The sequence below is a fragment of the Elephantulus edwardii genome, unplaced genomic scaffold (assembly GCF_000299155.1).
Source record: "Elephantulus edwardii isolate Elephantulus edwardi_28Jun2011 unplaced genomic scaffold, EleEdw1.0 scaffold00232, whole genome shotgun sequence".
NCBI classification, from domain to species: Eukaryota; Metazoa; Chordata; class Mammalia; order Macroscelidea; family Macroscelididae; genus Elephantulus; species Elephantulus edwardii.
Window position 1 is genome coordinate 2,623,195 of NW_006399982.1, and position 8,629 is coordinate 2,631,823.

Below are 8,629 nucleotides of genomic sequence, written 5' to 3' on the forward strand. Positions count from 1 at the left end.
GTCCCTTTCCCCTGCATCTTGCTGGCTTCTAGTCACTGCCTTTTTTTTTTTTCTCTTTTGCTTCTCTTTGTGGTTTTCTTTCTATTTCAATGTTCCCGCCTTCTTGCTTCAGCCCTCAAAGTCAAATCGGCTTTAAAAGTTGTCTTCACTCGAACTCAGCCATTGGAGGCCAAGCCAGCCTGCTGCTCTAGCCCCATGTCCCGGATACGAGGGTGTGGATATTAACTTGGGGTGACGCTCCCAGCCTTTCCAGCTGGCCCAGATAAGATAACAGTGGGCAATCGGCACTATATACAGACCCCCATCCTGCTCCCGGCCCAGGTTCCGGCTAGCTCAGGTCTAGGATCAGGATGGCTCCCCGCCTGTGGGTGATCGCCCTGGCTGTGGCTACCCTTCTCATCGTGAACAGAGGTGAGCGGGCAGAGCATGGGTTCTCAGTGATGCAGGGTTGGTAGGTGAACTTGGGGTGAGAAGGGAACATATCACTTTTGATATTCACCTCTGTTCTACACAGGCATTCTCTACAGTCGTGGGGAAAGTCCTAGGCTGAGAGAAAAGGTCCTTGAATTCAGCTTCTGAATGTGGCTCAGGTTATAAAAGAAGAATTCTTAGGGCCTCAGTCTATCAGTAAAGTGAAAGGCTGCTCTTATTCCACACTGCATTGAGCAGCTGCTGGGCTAGATGTTAGACTCAGAGGGCAAAGGCCAGGCCCTAGGCCTCAAGGGGGCCTTGGTCCTCGGAACTCTCATTCTGCCCTGATAAACTACAGTTTGAACCGAGAGTGACTGTGAGAGCCCATACTCTGGGTGGAGACATGTGGATGGGATGGGGTCTCTGCAGAGTTCCCGTCTCCTGCATTACACATACTGTGGTCAAGGCACTATTTTGGATGACCAAAACATTAAAAAAATCACTGCCCACATGGAACTTAAATCCAATGGGGGCAGAGGGATAGACAATAAACAAAATGGGTGCAGTGGATGTTAGTTTACTACCAAAACCAAAGCAACTGCTGTTGAGTTGATTCCAACTCACAGCGACCCCACAAGAAGGTGCAAAACTGCCCAGAGGGTCTTCAAGGCTGATTCTCTACAGAACCAGACAACCACAGCTCTCTCCTGTGGAGAGAGTTAGCCGGGGAGTGCGTAACCACTGTGCCACCAGGGCTCCAAGACAGTAAGCCAGAAGGTGATGAAACCTAAGAAAAGCATATTGAGAAAGGTAATTGGGACTGGGGAAGGAAGAGCCTGCAATTTTAAGTAGTTAACAGGAGAAGTGTCTTGAGAGGCAGATGTCTAAGCAAAGCTTGAAGGAATGAGCCATATGGAAATACAGAAGCAGGTTTAAGGCAGAGGCAACAGCAGTGCAAAGGCTCTGAGGTGGGAGTGTTTGAGTCATTGGGAGGCCAGTGTCACTGGAGGGGAATGAAAGCAGGTGCAAAGCAGTGTGTGTGGGGGAAATGAGAGAGGCCACCGGGACCCTATCAGGTAAGGAAGGCCCTGCAGTTCAGTGTGAGACCTTGGTTCCTCCTCTGAATGAGATAGCAACCAGTGGGGGTTTTGAGCAGAATTAAGTTAGATGAATTCTTGTGCTTGCTGTGTTGAGAAGAGACTAAAGAAGGTAGCAGGGAGTTAGAACCCACCTGGCCTGTGATGTTTTAAAACTGCAAGCACAGCCAGTTGTGCACCTATACCTCAGCTGGAGACTCCGAACTGGGGACTGAGATGATAGAGAATGGGTTGGGCGGGTCTGATCCAGCATAGCCATGTATACCCAACCAGCCTGGCACACTTTCCCTGAGCAACTGTCTGATCAACAATGTTGAAGTGGTCTGCCCTACAAGGATCCTTGTGTCCACCTCACACTCTTGCCAGGCTGAGTCAGTGAGGAGACCTACATCAAGGTCAAGATCGAGGGCAGCTGAGTGTCAGCCTGCAGGTAAATAAAATTTCTTCCCACTTCTTCCAGGAAGAAATTGATACCACGAAGTCCTGAAAATCTCCCCCAATGTACTGTCATGGTCAGTTCCTCAGCACTCACTGTGGTCAGGGCATTGAGTAGGGGACATAAGGGGCTGATAAAGGAACTTGGAGCTCAAGGGCACAGGAGGGCAAAGGTGATTCAGTGGGGGGGGGGCAGCATATGGCATATAAAAGAAGGCAGAACCCAGGCCCCATCATGGGCCCCAAGGGACATCAGGGAAGCCATCAATCAGCAAGAGGTGACACTTGAGCCTTGAAAGCAAGATACGACTCAATAAAAGAACAGAGGTGAGGGCATCCCATGCAGGGACAGCAGCATATGCCAAAGCAGGCATGTTCAGAGAACAGTGAGTGGAGAGGAACGGGTTGGGGCTTAGGGGACAGGGAGCAGTGTGCTCAAAAGCGAGCCCAGGAGGAAGTCAGGTCGGCTTACAAAATGTCCCTCCCAGGAGACGAAGGAGTGTAGGGACTGAGACCAGAAGCCATGGAACACCTTTAGATTATTTTAATTACCTTTTAAAGTTTTATATTGGTTTGCTTACAAAGTTTGTACACATTGTGTTTCACACTATCCTTCATTCACATTGTGTTTCATGTAATCATCCTCATTATGTTTTATAAAATTAGTCGCTATTAGACTAAACCCACCATAACCCTGTCTTTCCAGGTCCCTACTGGATCTTTCCCGTTTCCTTTACCCCCTCCCATTGCCCATCAAATTGTGCAACCCTAAGACATCCCCCTGCTTGTCCTCACTCCTCTGCTCCAAACCTGGATCTTCATACACTTTTCACCAGTTATCTGAAGCCTTTGATTTTTAAAGTACTTTTTATCCTTAACAGTTACTTGCCAGGAAACACACAAATCTTAAAAATGCAATTGATCTTGTCAGATATAGACACCTGTGTTACTCCATCACCCCAGAAAGTCCCCAAATCCCACTCAGTCCACATCCTGAATCCACCCTGAGGTAACCGCTATCCTAACTTTTTCATTGTAGATTAGTTTAACCTGTTCTAGAGTTTAACTAAATGGACCCACACAGTCTCTCGTGTCTTTTCCTTTTTTTTTTTCACTCAAACATATTTTTGAAATGCAGCCACGCTTTTGTTTGCAGCCATGTCAGTTGTTTGCTCATTTTATTGCTGTCATAACCTTTGTCAAGAGCAAGTTAAACAGTAAGATTAATGTGAGTTTAATTGTACTTACTTACTAACCTGCAGTGAACAATTCCACCTAAGTTTCATCTGTCGTGTAACTGTTCACTACAGTGTTTTTGTTTTGTTGTTGTTAAGTGCCATTGAGTCTAGTGGCCCTATGACTAGATCTGAACCATCCTATCCTGTGCCATCCTCATCATCTCTGATCCATTGCTGCAGTCACTGTGTCAATCCATCTCATCAAGGGCCTTACTCTCTTTGGTTGACCCTCCACCTTTCCAAGGACGATGTTCCTCTCCAAGGACTAGCCTGTCCTAGCAACATGCCCAAAGAATGTGACATGAAGTTTTGTCATCTTTGCCTCCAAGGAACATTCTGGCTGCATGCTCTTCAAGACATATCTATTTGTTTTTCTGGAAGCCCATGAGATATTCAGCATTCTTATCCAACACCAATACTCAAAGACATCAGTTCTTCCTTGTCATCTTTATTCACTGTCCAGTTTTTAAATGCATAGCAAGTGATAGAAAAGACTGAATTAGGTACACTTTGTTGTTGTTGTTATTAAGTGCCGTCGAGTCGCAGGTCACTCACAGCGACCCTATGAAGAGGAGTCCTCGACGCTTGGGTGTCTCTCATCCCTCTCCAGGTTCATAGGGTTTCCGGAGGCAAGCTATTATGGAAATGGATGCCACTCCTCCTTCCAAGCTTGTTTTAATCGAGGAGCTACACCCCACTCTCTGTCTGCATTGAAACATCAATCCAGCCATTAACGCATTTGACACATCAGTGTCACAGTGTTCAGCCTCACAGCAACCACAAGTGACCGCTGTACAGCAACTTGTACACCAGGGCTATACGACCTAGAGGAAAATCTGAACAAAAACAATGAAAGGCCCGAGGGCCGTGGATTAAAAGTCACCCACCTTTGGCTTGGTAGCATCATTTCCTGTGCACTGGGCCAATTGATCTCTCTCTCTCAGGCACACTTTAGTCTTCAAACAAACATTGTTGCTCCTCAGTAATTTGGAGAGGTCCATGACAGAGGACTTGCCCAATGCAATATGCCTCCTCTGCTGACTGCTAGTACCAAGGTGTTGACTGTAGAATCTAAGTTGGATGAAATCACTGACTTTAATTTTTTTTCCTACATCTATCTTGATATTGCCTATTAGTCCAGTGGTAAGGAATTTTGTCTTCTTGGTGTTGAAATGTAATCCACATTGACCTTTTGCTATATTCTGCTTAGTACAGAATAGTAACCAAGTACAATCAAGCTCTTGTGTGCCCTACTAGGTAATCCAGCCTTGCATGGTTTACTAATTTATTTTCCTATTAATATGTTAGTGTTATTTTCCATTTTGGCAATATTGACTTGGCTAGATTTGCATTTGGTGACTCAATGCACAGTTTAAAACAGCTTATCTCAATTCCCTCCAACCTCTGCAGTGTTTAAAAAAAGGGGGGGGGGGCCCTGGGAGAGCTCTGGAGCTAGGATGCTTCCATCACATTGTTTAGAATAAAGAGGATTCTTGCACCCCACCAAGGAGTCACTGGAGCTGGGGAGCTCCTGGGCAGAGGAAATGACCTGGAGAGAGGCAGCTGGTCCTCGGAGGTGAATGCTGCAGAAGGACTCAGTTGTGAGCCTTTCATACCCCATGCAGTGTGACAATGAGTGTTTCGGCCCTGAAGCTCTCTGCACAGCGGATCACAGCATCCACTCCTCCAGAGCCAAGGAGATATTAAGAGCGGTTGAGATGGCATATCCTCTGTGCTTGGCACATAGTAGCTGCTGGCTTGTTATTTTTTAAACTATTATATGGAACCCAACACTCCCAGTGGGATCAAGTAGATGAGGAACCACCCTCATTTTACACATTCTCTGTTCTTGTAACTCAAGGTCACAGGAACTTCCTGGCGCCTCCATTGTATGGTGACCCATTCCCCTTCCTAGAGGACTTTCTGGCCTGGTAGCCGTTGGGTCTGGCCCTTGAAAAAGGAGCAGCAATCCTAGGCCCCTGGGCCTGGGCCCAGAGCTGAGGTGACCTAATGTATGCTGTTTTGTCTTTCAGCGGGGCCAGTGTCAGCAGGAAAGCTTGTTTTCTCAAGAATGGTAAGAACGCTGCTTGTTGTTCTGGGCTCAGAGCTCTGATCTGTTCTTTCCTCTGCAAAGAGCCTCCTCATCCACGCTGAGAAACAAGCGTTTTCTCCACGTCCCTAGCTCAGATACTGCAGATGGCTGTAGGTGGCAGAGTGGCCTCCTGATGCTGCTTGGGTCCAAGTTAGCTCCATCTGGCAGAACAAGATCAGCCCCTTCTTCAGGGCCCTCCACGTCCTTTTAATCAGTGAGGTTGCCTTCCCAGCACCAGCAGGACATGCTCTTTGCTTTGCACAGTAAAGATGAATGGGCCAAGGGCTGAGGGGAAAGAAGCATCCACTCCCCCACCCCACTCTGCAAACACCAAGCTGTCTCTGAATTACCTTTGGTCTGATATCCCTGGCGACCCCAAGACAGTGGGGCTGGCCTTGCTGAAACCCTCACCTGTCTGCTTCCCATCCAGCATTTACACCAAAACTCAGCCCCATTTACTCTACACCAGACATAAGCTGTGCACGTTACCTACACTATGTCCATTAGCCTGATGGGAGAGGGGCACTATTAGTATGTTTTCACAGGTGAGGAAACGTAGGCCTAGAGAGCTGAAATAGCTCATGCACAGCTAACCAGCAGCAGAGAGCAGACATCTGGGGCTTGGGGTCTTCACTGCCACACTACACTGCCTCACTCACCCCTATTCCAGGCCTGACCCAGTTCCAACTCTGACTCCATGCTTAATCTGAAACCATTTAAGACTGAGGTTCAATTCTCCCTCAAGTCATGTCATTTTTCTAGAACCTACCCATACACATGCTGTGCCACCTTCCTGCTAAAAGCCTGACAGGTCATGCAGAGTCCCCAGGCAGAGAGATCTTGAGAGTTATGGGTGGTTTTTGTCTCCAGTTCTCAGTGGGGCCAGCAACAAAGGTTCTAGTTACACCCTCTGAGGAGCATGTGAACCTGACCCCAGGAGGGCGAAGACACAAACTCACCTCACACACATAAGCATCTCATATGTACACCTGGATGCTTGCATACTTAATACACACAGGCACACACAAAGGCTAAAGGGGGTTGTGCTTGGTTTCATGCTTCCTGGGCCCATACTTCAGCCTCCTTGTATCTGGCTCCTCCCCCTGCGCCCTGACTCCAAGCAGAGCCCCTGGCTGTCTCCCCCAGTCCAAGTCCATTCTCTGTCTGCCTTCTCTCCACAGCCCATCTGTGAGCACATGGCAGAGTCTCCAGACTGTTCCAAGACCTTCAACCCAGTCTGTGGCACTGATGGGGTCATGTATGACAGTGAATGCCACCTCTGCCTGATGCGGTTGTAAGTCCACCACCTCCCACCCTTTGCCCACCTTTCTCTCGGGTGGTCTGGGTAGGCCCCACTTCTGGTGCATACAGAGCTGGAAGGAGAAAGCCTTGGACCTGCTTCTCCCTTCACACGTTTGACTTGGGGCAAGGCTTCCAACATTTGCCCTTAACAGAATGAGAACAGGAAAGACCCAGGGTTCCAAGCAGAAAGCCACAGCTGGTGGACAGCTGAGGTGGAAGCCAATCCCTGGCTTCTTTTCTCTGTTGTTCTAAGTGATCTCATCTGTATACTTCAAGGTAACAAATTATTTGTTGAGAACTATGTGCCAGGCAGGACAAAAGGCAGCCAGCAGGCCTCCTGATTCATTCAGTCAGCCTACAGGGCGGATGGTCAATGACAGCACTGAATGCTACATGCTCAGAATGGGCTATACCGGGGTCCTCAAGAGCAGGAGAGAAGCAAAGAGAGGGAAGATTTCCAGAGGCGATACTTGAGTTCAGTCCTGAGGGACAAGAAGAAATTATTCAGGGGGTGGGGGAGAAGAAACAAGGTAATTTTAAGAAGAGAATCTGGAAAGATTAGCAAGGAAAGGATGTTTACATTTGATAAAACCTAATAGGTTAGGGTGAAAGCAAGTTTCCCTTTGGAGGCTAGGATTCTGAAGCTCCATCTCACATACTTTGTACATTTGGCCAGGAGGGACCAGTCCTTGGAGAAGGACATCATTCTCAGAAGGGTGGAGGGACAATGCAGGAGAGAAAGACCCCAGATGAGATGGACTGATACAGTAACTGGAGCAATGTGGGGAGAATCCGTGAGACCAGCTCAGGCCAGGCCAGGCTTTGGAGTGGCTGTATATAGGGTTGCTAATCCGCAGGCAACTTGACGGCTCATGACAAGTCAGATCTACCAGAATGTAAAGTTTAGGAAGAATGGTGGAGAGCTGAGAAATCTAGAGATGAGCAGGGCCAAAACATATCCAGTAGATCCAGTCACCGATTTGGTTTCAGTTCACCAATAAAACCCTAGGAGCCTGAGAGTTAAATGAGATCACAAAAAAGTTCATAGAAACTGCTGAGCTCAGGAGACCACCAGCAGGATATTGTTCTAACTTACAAAAAGATCATCACGTTCAGTTAGGAAACACAACGCAGGTAGAACTGACAGGCTTGGTATGAGATTAGTTGAGGGGAAGGAAGAGGCAGGGTCAATAGGCTGGTTTGAGCAGCTAGTAGAGCCACGCAGAGACACAAAGGAAGAGGGAGTTAGTAGATTTGGGGATGATGAGTTTGTGAACAACTGAGACTGACTCATCCCAGTAGAGACGTTCAATGGTAACTGTATGAATGAGTCTAGAGTTCAGGACAGTGGTCCAGGCTGCGGACACAGTACGAGGGCATGATACAGTTGCTGAGGAGGTGGTCTCATCTCTGTCTCCTGTGATCACAGGAAAACCAAACAGGACATCCAGATCACAAAGGATGGCAAATGCTGACTCCCATAGGCGCACCTCAAAGCATGAAGTTTCAGGCTTGAGAACAACGGTGGTGATGGCAGGATGCAAAACAAAATAAAAAAAGTAGTAATAAAAGCTATTTCAACCCAATTAATGGACCAATGTCTGCAAATTTTGAGGTGCGGGTAGGAGGGGATCTTGTACAGAGTTCAATTCCTTGATCCTTCTGGTGTTCCTCAACCTTGTGACAAGTTCCCTTAAAGGTCCCAGCTGTCTCTTCCTGCTGAAGGAAGTCAGGACTCTGAGAGGCCAGTCTCTGACCATAAGATGCTAGCCAGTGCTCTTATCTATCTCAACCTGGTCAGTTGATGGTGAGATTTGCACCCTCTCCTCCTGCTGGGGTTACTGTCAGGGCTTGTCCCAAGACAACCTCTGTGAAGGCTCCACACCCTTCATGACACTTCCTCCTGGATTAGATCAGCATTCCAAAATGTACCCAGGCACGTATACAACACAAGTATGCCTGATAAACAGATAGCATACATGGTATATTAAAATCCTGGACTAAGACTAAATAGTATCTTATACCCTATGCCCTTCAAATGCCCCCACTATACA

At 47.6% G+C, this 8,629-nt stretch overlaps 1 protein-coding gene across 1 annotated transcript; it reads left to right on the plus strand.

Annotated features, from left to right (window-relative positions):
- Positions 1-350: 350 nt before the first annotated feature.
- SPINK4 (serine peptidase inhibitor, Kazal type 4) lies at positions 351-8,050 on the plus strand. The gene is made up of 4 exons (XM_006898497.1): positions 351-411; positions 5,215-5,255; positions 6,455-6,567; positions 8,005-8,050. Exons 1-4 carry the CDS (start codon positions 351-353, stop codon positions 8,048-8,050), a joined length of 261 nt encoding a protein of 86 aa, XP_006898559.1.
- Positions 8,051-8,629: the final 579 nt, after the last annotated feature.

Excerpts from the sequence above, each read along its gene's own strand:
- SPINK4 (XM_006898497.1), top strand. The coding sequence starts at position 351 with ATGGCTCCCCGCCTGTGGGTGATCGCCCTGGCTGTGGCTACCCTTCTC. Across the intron at positions 412-5,214 it reads CCTTCTCATCGTGAACAGAG|CGGGGCCAGTGTCAGCAGGA; the intron begins GTGAGCGGGCAG and ends TTTGTCTTTCAG. Across the intron at positions 5,256-6,454 it reads AGCTTGTTTTCTCAAGAATG|CCCATCTGTGAGCACATGGC; the intron begins GTAAGAACGCTG and ends TTCTCTCCACAG.